This window comes from Mobula hypostoma, chromosome 9, assembly GCF_963921235.1.
Source record: "Mobula hypostoma chromosome 9, sMobHyp1.1, whole genome shotgun sequence".
Classification (NCBI taxonomy): Eukaryota; Metazoa; Chordata; class Chondrichthyes; order Myliobatiformes; family Myliobatidae; genus Mobula; species Mobula hypostoma.
The window spans coordinates 124,375,774-124,394,481 of record NC_086105.1 but is presented as its reverse complement, the minus strand read 5'-3'; the positions used below and the strand labels follow the sequence as shown (position 1 = coordinate 124,394,481).

At 40.8% G+C, this 18,708-nt stretch overlaps 1 protein-coding gene across 1 annotated transcript in view; it reads left to right on the top strand.

Moving 5' to 3' along the window:
- The window catches only part of xylt1 (xylosyltransferase I), a 283,246-nt gene that overhangs the window by 247,830 nt on the left and 16,708 nt on the right, over positions 1-18,708 (top strand). Inside the window, exon 9 of the mRNA XM_063059068.1 lies at positions 13,873-14,068. Within this exon, the coding sequence (XP_062915138.1) occupies positions 13,873-14,068 (196 nt within the window). The remainder of the gene's footprint in view (positions 1-13,872; positions 14,069-18,708) is intronic.

The following is an 18,708-nucleotide window of genomic DNA, read 5'->3' as shown; positions in this document are numbered from 1 at the left end:
CAGACTGTTGTGACAACACTTTCTAAACTTGTAACCTGTACCATTAAGAAAGGCAGCGGCAGCAGATCCACAAAGCCTCCACCAGATCCCTTCCAGATCACTCACCATCCTGATTGGATCCTTCACCAGAGGGTCTAAATTCTAGAAATCCCTACCCAGCAAAATTGTTGGGATATTTTCAAGGACTTGTAAGGTTGGACACAATCAATTCTCAAAAATACACTTTTTGTGACTTGGCCATTGCAGCAAGGACAGCATTTATTGTCCATCCTAATTACCTGTGAGAAGATGGATAGAGACTGTGAAGTGCTGCAGTGTTTCCTGGGGTTATCTGAAATGCTATTTAAATGTAAATCTATCCAATTCTGTCTCATCTGGCTGATTGTGTCTCCAAACAAGCATGGTTAATCGAACAATCGACTGGAAGAACTCCATGCATGGTTCACTATCCATCTGCTTTATGTAGATTTCTCTGAATGGTGCATCCTTCAATGAAGCCTATCACTCAAAGACTACAGGTTGGATATTGGGTGATGGAAGAAATCTGGCACCAGCTAACTTTGAATGAAAGGAAATTCCAACCATAATATTGTTGAATTAAAATGTAGAATGTAACCTTCAACCTATTAATTTTTTTTTATTCTCAATATCTTTTTTGAGGTTATTTTTGGATATGCTTATGAGGCAAAACCCTGTATTGGATTGCAGGAATCAATAAATGTTTCCCAGCTTCCTAGTGCTGACATATCTGTTGTTGGCATATAAGGCAATGCGCAAGCTGATAAGTTCTGATATACCATGTCAATAGCAAGAGTGATTGGAGATTAGGCCTCTCAAAGCACTGGTAGCAGAGAAGCCAGTTGACCAGGTCTGTAGGGAAGGATCAGTTGATGACTTGAGGGAGGTGGATAGGGAAGCAGGGAAGGGCTGAAAGGTAGGTGAGCAGGGTATTCCCATAGTAAACACACATCCAAGCACTTAAATGGATGCCATTATTAGTGATTCTAAAATAGGGGAATGAAATTACCTCACTATTCCTCTTTCGCATTATTTATTTTTTGTAACACCCAGTGATTTTTATATCATGCACTTTACTGCTGCCACAAAACAACAAACTTCACAACATAGATCAGCAATACTAAGCTTGATTCTGATTCTTGGAAAGTGAAACAAAATTCATGTCTCAGGCCCCTGTGAAGTGGTAACCATTTTTAGATAAATGTTGATGGATGAATTTGGGTTCAAGAGCCGTGAGGTAATTTTACAGCTATATAAGATGTTGGTCAGACCCCACTTGGAGTACTGTGTTCAGTTCTGGGCACCTCACTACAGGAAGGATGTGGATACTATAGAAAGAGTGCAGAGGAGATTTACAAGGATGTTGCCTGGATTGAAGGGCTTGCCATATGAGAACAGGTTGTGTGAACTTTGTTTTTTTCTCCTTGGAGTGACGGAGAATGAGAGGTGACCTGACAGAGGTGTATAAGATGATAAGAGGCACTAATCGTGTGGATAGTCAGAAGTTTTTTCCCAGGGTTAAGTTTTTCCACACAGAGGATGGTGGGTATGTGGAATGCACTGCTGTTGACAGTGGTGGAGACAGATACAACAGGGCCTTTTAAGAGACTCGTAGGTACCTGGAGCATAGGAAAATAGAGGGCTACATGCTAGGGTAATTCTAGGCACTTTGTAGAATAGGTTACATGGTCCATAAGACCAGAAGACGTAGGAGCAGAATTAGGCCATTCAGCCCATTGAGTCTGCTTCGCCATTCCATCATGACTGATCACAGATCCCACCCAACCCCATAGACCTGCCTTCTCGCCACATCCTTTGATGCCCTAACCGATCACGAAACTATCAACTTCCGCCTTAAACATACCCACGGACTTGAATGGTCTGCCACGGACCCACTGTCTGTGGCAGACCGTTCCACAGATTTTCTACTCTCTGCCTTAAAAAAATTCCTCCCCAGCTCTTTTCTAAAGGGACGTCCCTCAATTTTGAGGTTGTGCCCTCCTGTTCCGGATACCCCCACCCTAGGAGACATCCTCTTCACATCCACCCTGTGCAGTCCTTTCAACATTCAGTAGGTTTCAATGAGATTCCCACACATTCTTCTAAATTCCAGTGAGTACAGGCCTAAAGCTGCCAAACACTCCTCATATGTTAACCCCTTCATTCCTGGAATCATCATTGTGAACCTCCTCTGGACTCTTCTCCAATGACAACACATCCTTTCTGAGATATGATCCCCAAAACCATTGACAGTACTCTTTAAGTGCAGCCTGGCTGGTGTCTACAAAGCTTCAGTGGTTGGCACAACATTCTATGTTCTATGTTTATTTAGAGGTACATTGTGGAACAGGCCCTTCCACCCCGCTGAGCCACGCCACCGGCAACTCACAGGTTTAACCCCAAGCCTAATCACAGAAAAATTTACAATGGCCAATTAACCGACTAAGCAGTACGTCTTTGGACTGTGGGAGGACACTGGAGCACCCGGAGGAAACCCCCACACACAGGAAAAACATACAGCGGATGCCGGAATTGAACTCAAAGCTCTGAAGCCCCAAGCTGTAATAGCCTCACACTAACCACTATGCTACTATGGCAGCCAAATTTCCAACAAGACATGGAAAATTTTAGGTTTTTTGCAGTTTTTCAGTAAATAATATTAATGCTAGTTATGTTACAAATTTTATTTTTATTTTCTAAAGAGGTATCACATGAAGCAGCTGCCCTGATCAATTCTAGAGATTATATTAAACTATTTACATTATTCATTTGATTTTACATATTAATTTCTGACTGCTCATCCTACCTGTCCTATTAAGTGAACAACAAATCATAGCCAAATGGCAATTGTTTAAATTAACCAACTGACATGATTAGGACAACAATTTACAATGGTGTATGCTTGGCCTCAGCTTCCCTAGTTTTAGGACTCTCCATGGAGACATAGTATTTACATAATCATGCAGTAGGTATTATTGGTGCAAGATAGTAAGATTGTGTCCTTCAGATTACTTCTTGAAAATTTGGAGCTTCATAAAAAGGGAAATAATAAAGTGAAAACAAGTATTTTTTTCTCCGAAGTTACGTATAAGAATCTAAGATCTGGTAAGGTCTATTGAATTCCTTCATGGATTTTCTCTCTCTCTCTCTCTCTCTCTCTCTCTCTCTCTCTCAGCAATGTATTCAACATTTGGAACGGTCTCTGTATTTTCCTTAATATCCTGCCTGGTACATTAGTCAAACATTTATCATTGGAGTCTAGAAATTATTTTTCAATAATTTAGATATATCCTCTAGTCCTAGCTTACTTTCTATTCAATTTCTGGCTTTTCTCCAGCTCTACTGCTTAATATTTCATAACATCAGAATGAAATCCAATCAGATTTTTAGACAAAGGAACATATAATTCTTTAATCTTATCCATAATGTATTTTATGCAGGTAAGTGCAATATTTTAAAAAAAACTTGCAACACATAAAAAGATATTATAAAGATTCTGTCAGCTTTGAATTGATTACTTAAATTAATTAGACAGAATTAATCAGGAAATAAGAAAAGATTGAAGAAAAAAGTAAAACAATAGTTATATACTACTTTATTCTTCATTTACATTGCACATATGATACTTGCAAGAATAGCTCTGACAATGAGTTCATAAAGTGCAGTTGGGGCAGTTTTCTAGAAAAATACATCAGGGCTGCTGAACAAACTGTCTTAGACTTTATCATATGTATTGAAACAGGGTTAATTAATTGCTTCATAATAAGAGATCCATTAGTGATCATAATGTGTGTTGTAAAAAGGTAGATAGCACTATCAAACCAGTATACACTGTTGCGGTGATAGCAAGATTAGATTAAAGATTTTGCAGGCAGATAAATAATGGCAAATATTTAAGGTATATTCCATAGAAAAATAAAAAGTTTATGGAGGATAAATCAATATAAGTTGAAAAGAAGTGTTATGACTTTGCCAAGAAGGGTGGTAACCCTGCAGGATGGGAACGTAATAGGAGGCCGAAATGAATGTTCAAGAAAAATAGATCTGATATACGTTCTGAGGTTGTATATAGAATTGTATAATAACTTGTACAACCATATGAGATGAAAGAGCAGTAAAAATCAATTGAACTCTCCTAGAGAGAATGCGAGAAATTACAATGGGGAGTAATGAAATAGCAGAGGTAATATACAGATATTTTTCTGTCTTCATACATCTTAATAGAGCAGAAATAGAAATGAATCAGACAGGGAGCTTAAAGTAATTAATATCACCAGAGTGTAAGTACTGGGAAAGTAAGGGAACTAAAGTGTGAGAGAGCCACTGGTACTTAGGATCTGTATGCCAGGTTTGTGGAGAGATGAATGTGGAAATTGTGATGCTTTCATAATAACCTTCTGTCATTTTTCGTACTTTGAAGAATTCTCAGCAGACTAGAAGATTACAAAAAAGAAGAGAAGGAAAATTATGGAACTATAGTAACACACACAGAATGCTGGAGGAACGGATGAAAGTATCTCGGCCCAAAATATTGACTCTTTATTCTCCATAGATGCTGCCTGATTTGCTGAGTTTCTTCAGCATTTTGTACGTTTCTCCGGATGCTCCAGCATCTGTAGCGTTACTTGTGATGAGGGAGCTATAGACTAGTTTGCCAATTTTAACAGAATGCCAAGATCATTCAAGGCTGTTAACAGATCATATAAAATGAAAATAATTAGACAGACCTAGCATAATTCAATTGAGGGAGAATTGTGCCTGCCTAGTCTAGTACAGTATTTTTTAAACCTTTAACTAGAAAGATAGAGAACGGGGCATTTAAAAGACCAGAATGATTATAATAGAGGTGATGAGAGGTTCTGTAGAGAGCGGTTTACAATGAGTTGCGATGCTCCAGTGCCATCTTGCTTCTTTTCTGCACTGCCCCCCAACCTTCTTTGTTGTAACCTTGCAATTTACTGTCTACCTGCAGAGCACTTTCTCTGTAGCTGTAACACTTTATACTACTTTCTGTTGTTTCTTAACTTTGTATTGCCTCAATGCACTGTTGGAATGAATTCATCTTGGAATGAACGGCATGCAAGACAAGTTTTTCCACAGTACCTTGGTAATTGTGACAATAATAAAGCAATTTACCAATTTTGGGGGCCATTTAAAGAGCAGGATGTAAAAGTAGAGCTACTGGGACTTGATGTTTCAATCCCTATGGTAAGTCGGCACTCTCGATGTTGGCAGTGGGCTAGGAGTGGTGACAAGGAGGGAGAGTAGGTACATCATCGGGGTCATCAGGTGGGCACCCTCCCTCTTTGGCGTTTCGTTGATAAGCCCACGACGTCTCCAGAGGGCTCAACGGTGCTACATGGCGTCCCAGATACACCCCCCTCAGTTCCATACCCTCCTGTCTTAATCTTGCAGCCCAGTTGTTGTCTTTCCTTTTAATCCAAATCCAATTGCTGCTTCCTTCTGCTGTGTTTGACAAGGACTTGATTGCTTGTTAGAGGGAGTGACCCCTCACCTCCATCTTCTTCAATAGACTGGTCGTAGATGTAGCAACGATGCATCCCACTTCTACAGGGAAAATCTTGGTCTTCCAGCCATTCTGGGCAGCTTCAGTTGCCAGTTCAGAGTACTTGGTCTTTTTCCTCATTTTAATAAAATCTTTAAAAAGGATTGTCACATCAAGAAAATATTTACAAGCCTAGGGTAACTTTTTAGCAAGGATAAGTGATTGATTAAAAAACAGAAAACAGTGTTGGACAAATTGATACACACAAGATGCATGAGGAGCTCAGCAGGCCAGGCAGCATCTATAGAAAAGAGTACAGTCGATGTTTTGGGCCAAAACCCTTTGGCAGGACTTGGATAAAGTGAGAAATTTTAGGTTGACAGACTGTTGCTGGTCTTGGAACATATGCGATTCACAATTTCTGTTGCTGGCAAATGAAAAGCAGGTAACTTGTTTGCTGATGATCCAAAGATAGATGGATCTGTGAGGGCGTCTACAGGGGTTGGTAACTTAATAGTGGTAAATGGATCATAAATGGGAAAATATGTTTTTGCCCTTCAATTGTAAGAATAGGAAAGAAGAGACTTTTTTTAAATGTTGAGAAATGAGTAAGTGGAGCACAGTCTGTTCAACATGCACACATTCATGATTACAAACAAAAAGCAACACTGGTTGGGAATGCTAATAATATGTTACCCTTTATTGCATGCAAAGTGCTGGACAGAAGAAGGGCCTTGTTGAGATTGTACAGGACTTTTGTGGGTATTCCGTGTGCAATTTTGGTATCCCCATCTAAAGAAGAGCCACCTGCAAATTGTAGCATGCTGTTAAAGGTCTGCTGTATGTTTGTTCCAGAGGGCCCCATTGTTGTTTTGGCCATGACCACAGAGCTTCAGTCAACCCCATGACAATTGAATGTGGTGCCTTTTCCTTTGCACCCCAGATCGTACGATGTTGTGTACATTCCTGGGACCAAGACCAGGGTTATGTGATCAGTTAGCGAGAGGGCTGAAAGATGGGGTGAGCTCAACTGTCAAAGAATCAAGGCCTATAGAGGAAGAGAGATTTAGCTGTCAAATCGTGTGGAAGCCTGTTTGGTTCTTAGATATCCCAAGATAGTTTGGGAGGTGGGTGCATGAAGAGGCACATTCTCATCCATACCAGATGGCCCTGTGATTAGCGATGCCCAGAAACTACCATAATGTGGAGTTGCAGAGTGTGTTCAAGGGAACATGTTTATTACTCTGCTCTCTCTCTTCATCATCTTATTTGAGACCTTTATTTTTCACTGGGCTTTCTTGAAGCTTGGACAAATTGAAATAATGGGTTGAACAACTCACTGTAAAGTAAGAGCAAAATTCTTGAGAACTTTAGTACAAAGTGTAAATCAGAACAACAGCGACAACATGCATCCAGTACCTTTAATGAGACAAATGATTTGAAAGGGCTCCAGTGTTCAATTCCATTTTTTAATTACTTTTACATATTACCCAGACATTGTAAGTGATGAGTGAGCTTACAATTATGGCATAATCCCTTTTGTTATCTCCTTGTATTAATTAAATTCCATTTATTACATACATTTTTTAACCAATGTACAACACTTTACTTTTAACATTAATCATTTACCTGAACAAAAGCAAAGATTTCCATTTCTAATTAAACCAACCACTTCTTTTCATTTGCTACCATCTTCCTTGCTTAGAATATTGCTGGAAAAAGTGCTCCTTCAAGTATCCTAAAATTGTTTCTACTATTATAGTCCTTTGTTTAATTAATTCCTTTCAACAACACACCTGCCATTTGTGACGCACCTCCAATTCCCTTTGAGAAGCTGATAGTGAGTGACCTTTGTTTAACTTTTGCAGTTCACTTTGTGAAGAGGCTTCCACATTGGAATAGCAGTTTTTAACACTGCTGTGCTTGTTGCTAGGCAAGAGGACAATTAAGACTGCCACACTGTCTGGAATCACTTATAGACCATAGATGTTGCCTGTCTTGCTGAAATCTTAGAGCATTTTGTGTGTGTGTGTGCGTGTGTGTTATTTCAAATCGAGTCAATCAAAATCAAATTCAAGTTTAATTATCATTCAACCATACATCAATACAGCTGAACGAAACACCTTGGTTCCTCTGAGTGAGGTCAAGGTGCGAAGTATGGACAGTACATTCAAAATAGCGAGCAGAAAAACATAGTCACAAAAAAAACACGTATGTTAATAGCCCAAGTCCCTGATTAACACGTCCAGCAAGTTGTTGGTATAGTTCTTTGCAGTGTGAAGTCCAGACTGTCACTCTATCAATTGAACACTGCAGGGCAGCACCAATGGGAGAGGCCTGCCCCCAACTGAGCATGGATGGCACGCTACACAGCCTCCGGCATCTCTGCAGCAACAGGCAAGCCCACATCTTGAGGCCCAGTCCTGGCTACAACCAAGTCCACACAGTGGCCTCACCATCCATAGACCAGTCTGAGGAAAGGGAGCAGGTTTCCTTCCCTATAGGATAACGGTGAACCAGATGGGTTTGTACAGAACCTGGGGTCACTATTACTGATACCAGCTATCAAATGAAGGTATATTTTTAAGCTAACTGTGGTTGTGGTTGAACTAGTTTCCCATGAATCCAGGCCTCTAGATTACTTCGCTGTTATCAGGACCACTCTACTGCCATGATAACATAAAGCTAATAGGCTGGATAGATTATTAATTATTTCTAGATGTAGTCTATTTGTTGCTGACGGTTCCCCCAATGAACGACAAAAGATAGTGCCAGTAACCAATGGTGACATCTTGCAGCAAAAAGAAAGAGAGAAGATGGCGCCAGTGACCTACAGCAACGTGTTGCAGACAGCTCACATAGTACTAGATATTCTTCTTTTAAATATACTTTTTCTTTTAAATTGCGATCACTTCAGTCTGCAGCCTGTAATTTCCCTTTTGATGAATCACTTTAGTGCTGACTAAATGATCTGGCTCTTTTGTGATCTCCTGGGGGATTCGGCAAACTAGAGTTCGGAACGTGCAGATGTGGCTGGGCTGGCCACCGCTGGGGATGCACACGGCGTCAGTGTCTGATGGACCACGAAGCTGCGATCGGCTCCATAACTCTGCACCAATTATAACATCTAGCACGATTAAAACCGTCAGGAATGAGAGCGGAAAACGACCGGATGACCTGAGTCCCACGGCGCCAGGTGCGGGAGCAGTTGTTGCCTGACAGCCATCGGGCTCCGGAACCAGCTTCATTTGGTTCTGTACTATGAACTTTGAACTTCAAACATAGTCAATTTACTCAGTGTATTAAATCGCAGAGAAAACAAACCGTAGCAACTTCTCCCAACAAAGGTTTGGGTATTTGGACTGAGGCTGTCTACAAGAAGGGTGAGAGCCGTCTCTATTTCCTGAGGAGACTGAGGTCCTTTAACATCTGCCGGACGATGCTGAGGATGTTCTACGAGTCTGTGGTGGCCAGTGCTATCATGTTTGCTGCTGTGTGCTGTGGCAGCAGGCTGAGGGTAGCAGACACCAACAGAATCAACAAACTCATTCGTAAGGCCGGTGATGTTGTGGGGATGGAACTGGACTCTCTCACGGTGGTGTCTGAAAAGAGGATGCTGTCCAAGTTGCATGCCATCTTGGTCAATGTCTCCCATCCACGACATAATGTGCTGGGTGGGCACAGGAGTACATTCAGCCAGAGATGCAACACAGAGCGTCATAGGAAGTCATTCCTGCCTGTGGCCATCAAACTTTACAACTCCTCCCTTGGAGGGTCAGACACCCTGAGCCAATAGGCTGGTCCTGGACTTATTTCATAATTTACTGGCATAATTTACATATTACTATTTAACTGTTTATGGTTCTATTACTATTTATTATTGATGGTGCAACTGTAATGAAAACCAATTTACCCCGGGATCAATAAAGTATGACTATGACTATTTCTTCAGTGAGCTTAAGATCATAGGTTATGTGCATAAAGTCAATTTTAGCCACATGCAACAATATAATTGTTTGATTCTCTGTCAATTAGCTTCACTCTAACTGGGTGTTCCATTGCTACCACATACAGTGTTTTAACAATAGATCCTTTAAAATCTCTGCCTTCAGCTCTAGAGAATTTAAAAGGTGCCCAATTATTTTCTTGCCAGTTAGTAGACAGTGCCTTAAACAATTCCCTTATTAACTCCTTCGGGATCCTCGAATCAAACCAATCAATTAGTGCCTACAAATATCTCAGTTCTATTTGGTTCAAAATATCCATGTATAATAGGGGTTCTTTGGACATTTAGTGGCTAGTTAGTGTTAACCTCTTCACTGAATATTTAAGAAAGTATTTAAATTTAGCTTCATTAGTTTTATCAATATGTTTAAGATTTTGAATTTATCAATGTTTTTCTTCTGTGGTAAATGTTTCGATACAGTCTCAAACATACTATAATTCCGTAACCAAAAAAACTCCGTGTTATCATTTCTAGGGTCTTTGTGTCCCTGTGCTGCAATCAGTTCTAATAAATTCCCCTGCTCCTCTTGGCATTCCTCATCCCTCCCTTCCCTGTGGGGAGATTCCTCCACCTCCTTCCCCCTCATCAAATTCTACTCCCCTCTCCCTTCACCTTTCCATTTGGAAATGTAGACCTGTGTTTTCAGCATGAACTTGCCCTCATCCGAGGAGCAGCAGGGTACTTTCCGTACAAGCTGACTTTCAAACGACACATTAAACTGAGGCTCCATCTTCTCCCTCTCTCAGGTAGACAGCACAATTTCAAAGAAGTGAGGACTTCTCCTCACTGCCTTGGCCAATAAGTATCTCTCCTTCAGCATTGGATGACAACAGATAGTGTGATAATAATTGCTTTGCTCTTTGATACGTGCAGCCAGTCATTCAAGGAAAAAGCTTACTGCTGTTCGGAGTGTAAATCATTGGCAAGCAGAACACCGTGGAACATCCTAAAGAGACAAATATCTATGCCTGTCTTTTGTTCATTAAAACCTGTCCTCGTTGAAGGCATCATATTGGGGAATTATTTATGTCTTTATCATTCCAGTTTAATGCTTTTCAGTTTATAGAAGTGACTTGCTCAATCGTGTGTTTATTCCAGGTATATGGTATTTAACATTAATTTACTTCCGTTAATTCATTCTTTTAAAGTCACCTTTTTAAAATATGCATTCTGCTCTGGTTACCCCTACGTTTGTTTCCAAGATTTACAGTCATTAGTTACCAACTATTGCATTAACTTGCCCTGACCACTCTTTAGAGTTTGATCTAGAAATGAATTACCTTTGGTGGGGTGCTTCACAGAGTTAGTCTTGTAATGGAGTGTCATGCCTCATTTCCAATTTTATACAGCATTATTTTCCATATTTATATGTATATGTATATGTATAATATACCTCATATCTCAGCATAAGACATTTCACACTACTTAACCTGCCCACGGGTTCTGTAGCAGGTCTCCCTTCTCAATCTGCTTTCAATTTGCTTGTTGACTTAACCCACGCTATTTAAAAAGTGTGTCTTTCCCTGGAGCTTTTAGTTCAGCACCTTCTTTTTTAAATTATGCTGAAAATCACCATCTATCCCTCCCCCATCATCTTTTCTTTCCCTTACAGAGTTTACTCCTGTTTTTTTTTGCAGAGGGTTCTGTTTTTTTAACTTGTGCATTTTCTAAAACTCCTGCAGTTGTTTGTGGATCTAAAATCAACATTCTATTTCAAATTCTTTTTCTGTATCTCTCAACAGCATGGGAATTTGGTTGTGTTAGTAGTACAACTAAGTAACATGTCCAGAGGGTGAGGAAAAAGTGAACTACATACAGCACCAATTTGAAAACACCAGTGAGGATCAATGAATTGGACATTAACAAAATTCAGATTGACTGACTTCTGTCAGGATCCAGCAAAATAGGCTCAAGGAGTAGCTACTTCACAAAAGTGATCATTTAACAGCTGGTGAGCCACTTCTGTGCTCCTGAGCAGCCCAATGCTCCTGCACGGATGTTTCTTTTTGCTGCAAAAGATTCATGATATAAGTTTGTTTGTCATGTGCACATCAAAACATACAGTGAAGTGCATCATTTGCATTAACAGCCAACACACCCGAGAGTGTGCTGGGGCAGCCTGCAAGTGGCACCATGCATTCTGGCGCCAACATACCATGCCCACAGTGCTTGGCAGGACAACAAAACACAACAAGCAACAAAAACATGACCTGTTCCTCCCTCCAGTCCCCACACATACACTGCCCTTTAACCCCAGAATAGGCCTCCAACATCCTGGCTCTAGTGGACATGGGCTCGGGCCTGTAGACACGGGGTTTTGACTTCCCCAGTGGATTCAAAATTGTTAGGAAAGATTTTAGTAAGAATACAGCTCTCTGCTGTCAAGTTTTGGAGGGATTGGAAGTTGGTCATTCCAACACTTTTTTTCTTGTGCCTGCTTGTTGAAGAACAAAGGTATCAGGAGCAGGAGTAGACTATCCAGACTGCTCTTCTAAACATCAGGCTCATGGCTGAAGTTCTACCTCGGCACCACATTCCTGCGCTATTCACATGACACTTGATCCCTTTAACATCTGGAAATCCAGTAGTCTTGTTGCAGTCAATCATTGGGATAGAGAATTCCAAAGGATCATCCCTATATGAATTAGTTGGCAATTGGTTTCCTATTGTCACAAATCCAAGATCCAGTGAAAAGCTTTTGTTTGCATGAAATCCAGACAGCTCATTCCATACATAGTACATCAAGGTAGTACAAACGAGAAAAAGAATATAAATTTCTCCTCTTCTTAGGCCTACTCCTTATTCTAATCGTGTGACACTTGCTTCTAGATTCCACAGCCTGAGGAAACATCCTCACTATATCCAGCCCATTGAGCCCTGTAAGAATCTTGTAAATCTCAATGAGATCTCCTTTTGTGAATACTGACATGGTCTACACAATGTCTCATGTGCAGCAAACTATCCATCCCTGGTATTAGTCAAGTGAATCTTTGGCGTACTTGCTCAATGGCCTGTACATTGTTTATCAAGTTAGGAGACCAAAACGGCATAATATTCTGATTGCAGGCTCACCAAACTCCACATAATTGCATTAAGACATCTTCCTTCCTGTACTGTACACAAATCCTGTCATAACAACGCTCCTTTGCACAATTTGTCTTCTTAATCGCATGCTGCACCTGCAAATTGGCTTTCAGTGACATGCACAGAGACAGTTGAAGTTGTTTAAGATATTAGTGAGGCCTAATTTGGAGTATTGTGTGCAATTTTGGTCATCTACCTAGAGGAAAGATGTAAGTAAGGTTGAAAAAGTACAGAGAAAATTTACAAGGATATTGCCAGGTCTGGAGGACCTGAGTTACAAGGAAAAACTGAGTAGGTTAGGACTTTATTCCTTGGAACGTAGAAGATTGTGAGATTTCATAGAGGTATACAAAATTATGAGGGGTATAGATTGGGTAAATGCAAACAGGCTTTTTCCATTGTTGTTGGATGGGGCTACTACCAGATGTCGTGGATTTAGGGTGAGAGGTGAAAAGTTTAAGGGGAACAAGTTTAAGTGAAACTTCTTCACTCCGAGGGTCCTGACTGGGTGGAATGAGCTGCCAGCACAAGTGGTGAATGCAAGCTCAATTTCAATGTTTAAGAGAAATTTGGGTAGGTATGTGGATGGTAGGGTGTGGAGGGCTATGGTCCCTGCGCAGGTTGATGGGAGTAGGCAGTTTAAATGGTTCAGCACAGACTAGATGGGCCGAAGGGCCTGTGTCTCTACTGTACTTTTCCATGACTCAATGACTGGAATTGTGTTGTCCTTCAGTTACCAGCCTGAACACTGGCATCACTGAAGTATCTCTGTAATTCCCATTGGCTCGGTGTACATGGTTTCAATTTATTGTCAATTGTTTGATTCCCTTTGTTTTTGGCTTCGTACCAAAAGCTTTCATTTTCATGTCAGGACAAATCCTTTATTTCAATACTACATAACTAGTTCAATAGAAGAAAGATCGGTGTGTGGACATGGAGTTATGCAAAACAGTAACATTAAACTTTCCCCCCCTTCATTTGACCTTGCTTTCTCTCTGCGGCTTTCTAAATCATGCCAGCGGGTGTTAATCTAGCAGGAACCAGTTAAAAGCAAACAACAGTCTTTAATTCCCCCATCTCTGGGGCTGTTTATAATGAGTTCAGTTCTAAATGGTTTTCTCTGTGCTAATGGGGTCTTTAGGCCAAATACTCTACCTGAACATTTTTATTATCTAGACCGTTCCTTTTTGTCATAAAATATCTGGAGGATATGTTATTTTTGGCTAATGTTTCTCCCTGTTCCCGTTCTTTATTCTAGATATTATGGCATGGGTCACCCCATCTCCGTTCACCTCTACTTCTATGCTGACCGGTTCCAAGGCTATTTGCTGAAGCACCATGCAACCAACCTAGCTACCAGCAAATTGGAAACACTGGAGACTTGGGTGATGCCGAGGAAAATGTTTAAATTTTCAAATCCCTCGAGTGAGTTTGCACGTCTGCAGTTTGCTGAGGTAAAGATAAATAAGTAATAAAGGTGTGCTATTTTACTGCTCTGACAGAACTGCCTCTTCTAATTGTAATTACCATTTCAGCTAAGTACTGAACTTTTTTCAGTTCATTTCAGACTGGTCACTCTGGTCAGGAGCAAACATTTTGAATCCAAGGATTGGTCCAGGAGAATTGAGGAATGGCTTATCTTGGACCAAAACAATGATTCCTGTTGACTAAGTGACATTCCTGTATGCTAAATGTGTACACAACCTAATTCTTTGGAATTTCCTCTGATACTATTGTGTATTAGTATTCAGTTTTTATATTTTAAGGCATTCAGCAAATGCCTATTACAACTCCTCTGGGCGAAGGCCTGGTTAGAAACTGCCTATAGTCCCCAGTTTTTGGTTTTCAGTGTCCTCTCTGTCAGCCATGTTGAGGAAGATGAAGATACGAAAGACTGTAGATGCTGGAATCTGCTAGAGGAACAATTTGAGCGATGTGTGTGCTGTTTGATGAAGATAAATATTATTTGGTGCTTTTGGCTGGTTTAAAGCCATTCTGCACTGGCTTTACCTTTTTCTGAAGCAGTGAAGTCCTCCTCAATCCAAGGGAGTAATGCAGTTGCCTCGGGCTGTTGGCTGTCTTACATTCAATCCTGTGCAATGGCTGCCAGTGGTCTACTCTGTCCACTGCATACATCTGCATCCCTCCACATTGTAAGTGTGATACCTCTTTATTTCATGGCAGTCTATATTCAACCAGCTCCATGTCATGGAACCCTCTGGTTTTGCTGCTAATAATTTTCCATCTCAAATGCAATTAACACAATCTAAACAAATAATAGTCCTGCAGATGGGCAAACCAGTCCCCCCCCCAAAGGGTGCAAGGTTCTTTGTCCTTCTCTGTACCGTAGAATCATTCATGCAGACGACTGTAAAATCTCCCAATAAAAACAGAAAATGCTGAAAGAGCTCAGACCATGTGTAGGAAAAGAAAAAACGGCAATGTTCTGGATTAGGGAACCTTCCTCGGGAGTGGAAGAAGACTGGATGTTTTACAGATTTCAAAGCCGAGTTTGAGGGAGGAGTGGGATGTTAAGACAAAAAGCTATATGAAGATTACTTATGATAACTCAGGTTCTTAAGGGCCATGAGTAATGAACTCCTAATTTCCTAATGAGCCCCACCGTTGTGTTCCATTGACCTGTTATTCAACTTGAGTACAAACGTTAACTTACCTCACTACTCCCCCTTACTTTTATATATTCCCTTTCACATCGTATCATGTAATAAATTAATAACTTGCCATATGTAACTTGAGCAAATATTTTCCTTTATGTTCACTGAATGCCTGAAAAATATACATTTCATAAGTAATTTTTTTCTTGCACACGGCATTGAACCCTTCTCTATAAATTAAATTATTGTCAATTTTCCAAGAATACAAACTTCCAAAATATAGAGACGCAGAATTGTTTGCATCCATAGATGCCGCCTGACCTGCTGAGTTCCTCCATTTTGTGTATCTTGAATCTAGAGAACGGCTTCTCAACCGTTTTTATGCCATGGACCAATACCATTAAACAAGGGATCTCTAGGCCCAAAATTGGGAACCCTTGATCAAGAGGATATTTCTTTGGCTGTTACTTTGAGGGTGTGTCCATACTTATGAAACCAGTGCAATTTAATGGTATTGTTTGTCAATGAGGACATCTCAAAATTAGTATCCAGTGTACAAGTCGGCTGCAACTAATGCATGAGTTTGTGTTTGCGTTAAGACTGCACCCTAGGAGATAAATCTAAAGGGAAAAAGAAAATTAGCATTCACATTGCAGCTCAGCAGGCCTGACAATTGGTGCTAATGTTTCTGATTTTGTTTGAGTGCCAAGAATACTTAATCTGGCTAATACATGGAATTGATCCAAACTGGTATGCTTGATTGCCTTTTGTTGAAAGAATTACTAATTTAGATCCTATTTTCCTTACAAAAAAAGTGATGTATTTAGCTCCTTCCTTGTGTTGACTACAAAGAATTGAGATCAGCCTCCCACATCCTTTTCTTTTGTTATGTCAAACAAGACGAAATTAACCAATCAGCTTTCACCAGTGCAATCAGACTACAACCCTCTGTAGCATTTCCTGATCCTGTGCAGTGCCACCTCCGTACCAGACAGCCACACATGATATATCACCAAAAACGAGCAAATTTCTACAGATGTACCATGGAGACTGTGGTTGCATCCTGCACAGGATTGGAGAAAGCTGCAGAGAATCGTAATCTTAGCCTGCTCCATCAGAGCACAAGCCTTCCCAGCTTCGAGGGCACCTTCGAACGGCAAAGCCTCAGAAAGGCAGCACCCAGGAAATGCCTCCTCTCAATGCTACCATCAGAGAGGAGCTGCAGGAGCCTGAAGACACACACTCGATGATTTTTGTCCTCCACCACCAGATTTCTGAAAGGACAGTGAACCCCATGAACATTACCTCACTATTTTTCTTCTCTTTATATGTACTCTGTGTTGTAATTTACAGTATATTATAGGTACTGCTGCCACGAAGCAACAAAGTTCGCAAAGCAAATGAGCGATAAACTAAACCTGACTTGGATTCTTCTTCTGATGTGCAGCAAACCAAATTGTGCAAATTTCATAACTTCCAGCAAAAGCAGTGGTTATTCATCGTCATACAGCATAGAAATAGGTGTTTCAGCTCCCCGCCCCCATCCATGCTGACCCTGTAGCCTATCTACGCTAATTCCATTTTCCTGCATTAGACCCGTGCTACGCTTTGCCCATACAAGTGCCTGTCTAGATGTCTCATAAACATAGTGATTGTATGTGATTCTGTCACCTCCTCTGGTAGCAGGTTCAAGGTGTAAACTGCCATCTGTGTAAAAACATTCTCCTCAAATCTCGTTTAAAACTCCTCCCTCTCGCCACTTCACTCAGTGCTAAATCACTGAACAAGTGTTTGGATTGAGAAATTAGGCCAGTTTTATTTTCCAAAGCAGGAGTGCCTGAGTAGGAGAAGGACATCCTAAAGCTAGCATTAACAGACTGTGTAGGAGGAACAGAGGCAGATAATAGTACTCCAGGGTCAGAATTAGAGCTACCAGGGAGAGCTCCTGAGGAAGAGCAGCAGCAGCAAAAACTCATATAGGGATGGGAGGTCACAAACAAAGTCAGAAGAGCTCCCTCAGAGAGGCTTGGGAGCAGTCAAAAAGACTTGTTTATAAATTTAACAAAAGTTGCAAGACTAGATGCTATAGAGCTGTCTCTCTGGCAGGTCTCCAAGGCAAAGAAAGTCAGTTGTTAAGTTTATTCAGGACAAGTGGAACCTTTCAAGAGAAAAGCGGTTCCTTTATGTCTTATGTCAGGGATTCTCTATTGAAACAGCTGCATCAATGACGGCAGGTGAAAGAAGGCGGCCCAGTGAGGCTTCAGACTTGGCAATCCTTACAAAAGGCACTTAGGTATAAGGCAGTCCCATTTATTGTTACAAAAGGCCTGTGATTATGGAACACATGATCCATTAGAGAACTGATAATGAAGTTCGTTGCAAGTACCAGCAAGAGAGGCTCCTCTCATTCGATTCTGAGAATCATCGTCAGTGTGTTCACACAGGCAACAAATTTCTGGTGCTCTTTCCAATCTTCACATGTTGCCGTAAAAAAGACATCATAGAACATAGAAACATAGAAAACCTACAGCACAATACAGGCCCTTTGGCCCACAAAGATGTGCCGAACATGTCCTTACTTTAGAAATTACCTAGGGTTACCCATAGCCCTCTATTTTTCTAAGCTGGACCTTCTCTTCTACCATTACAGCTGTGAGCTCAAGAGAAGAGCTGATCAAAGATGATTTTCTTCACTGTGCAACAAGCTGCAATCAGTGCGAGAGGGTCACAATTACGGGCAGGGCTGGTGCATAGCCTACATAAACAACCTGGAGGTTAGCTTAGTGATCTAATTCTGGAAATATAATCCAAGCTTGTAGTTCAGGCCCTTTCACAATGGTAATCAATTGAAATTTACATATTTAGTGTTTCATAGCCAGGTCCACCACTTATTGCCCAAACCAGCTGCCATTAGAAGGTCATGATTGCCTTTTTACAGTTAAGTTGTAAGGTATGTAACCCATTAAGCCCACTCAACCCCTCAATAGGATCAAGAAAGAGTTGATTTTGGCCTCAATATACCTGAACCCCAAAAACTTTGGTTCCTCTATGATCCAAATCTCTAACTATCTTAGCCTTGAATATATTCATTGGCTCAGTCTCCACAACTCTGAGACAGAAGATTTCAAAGAGTCACACCCTCTTAAGAGATTACTGCCTATCCCTGGCTTAAATGGAGAATCTTTATTATGATTCTATCCTCTCTAGATACTTCCATGAGGGAAAACATCCCTAAACATCTACCCAGCCAAACCCGAGAAGTCTAAATGAAAGTGCTGTTGTGTGAAGTTGGATGTGGGATATCAACACTGAGCAGCAGTGATGGTGAAGGAGAAGTGACATGTTGGGTGGTCAAAATAGTTGTCTTCGGAGAGGAACTTGGCAGGTGGTGGCATTTCCTGTGTATCTGCTGCCCTTTGGAGGTGTCTCCTAGGCAACTACAGTAGGTGAGACACTCTGCTCCAATTGAGGAGGATGAA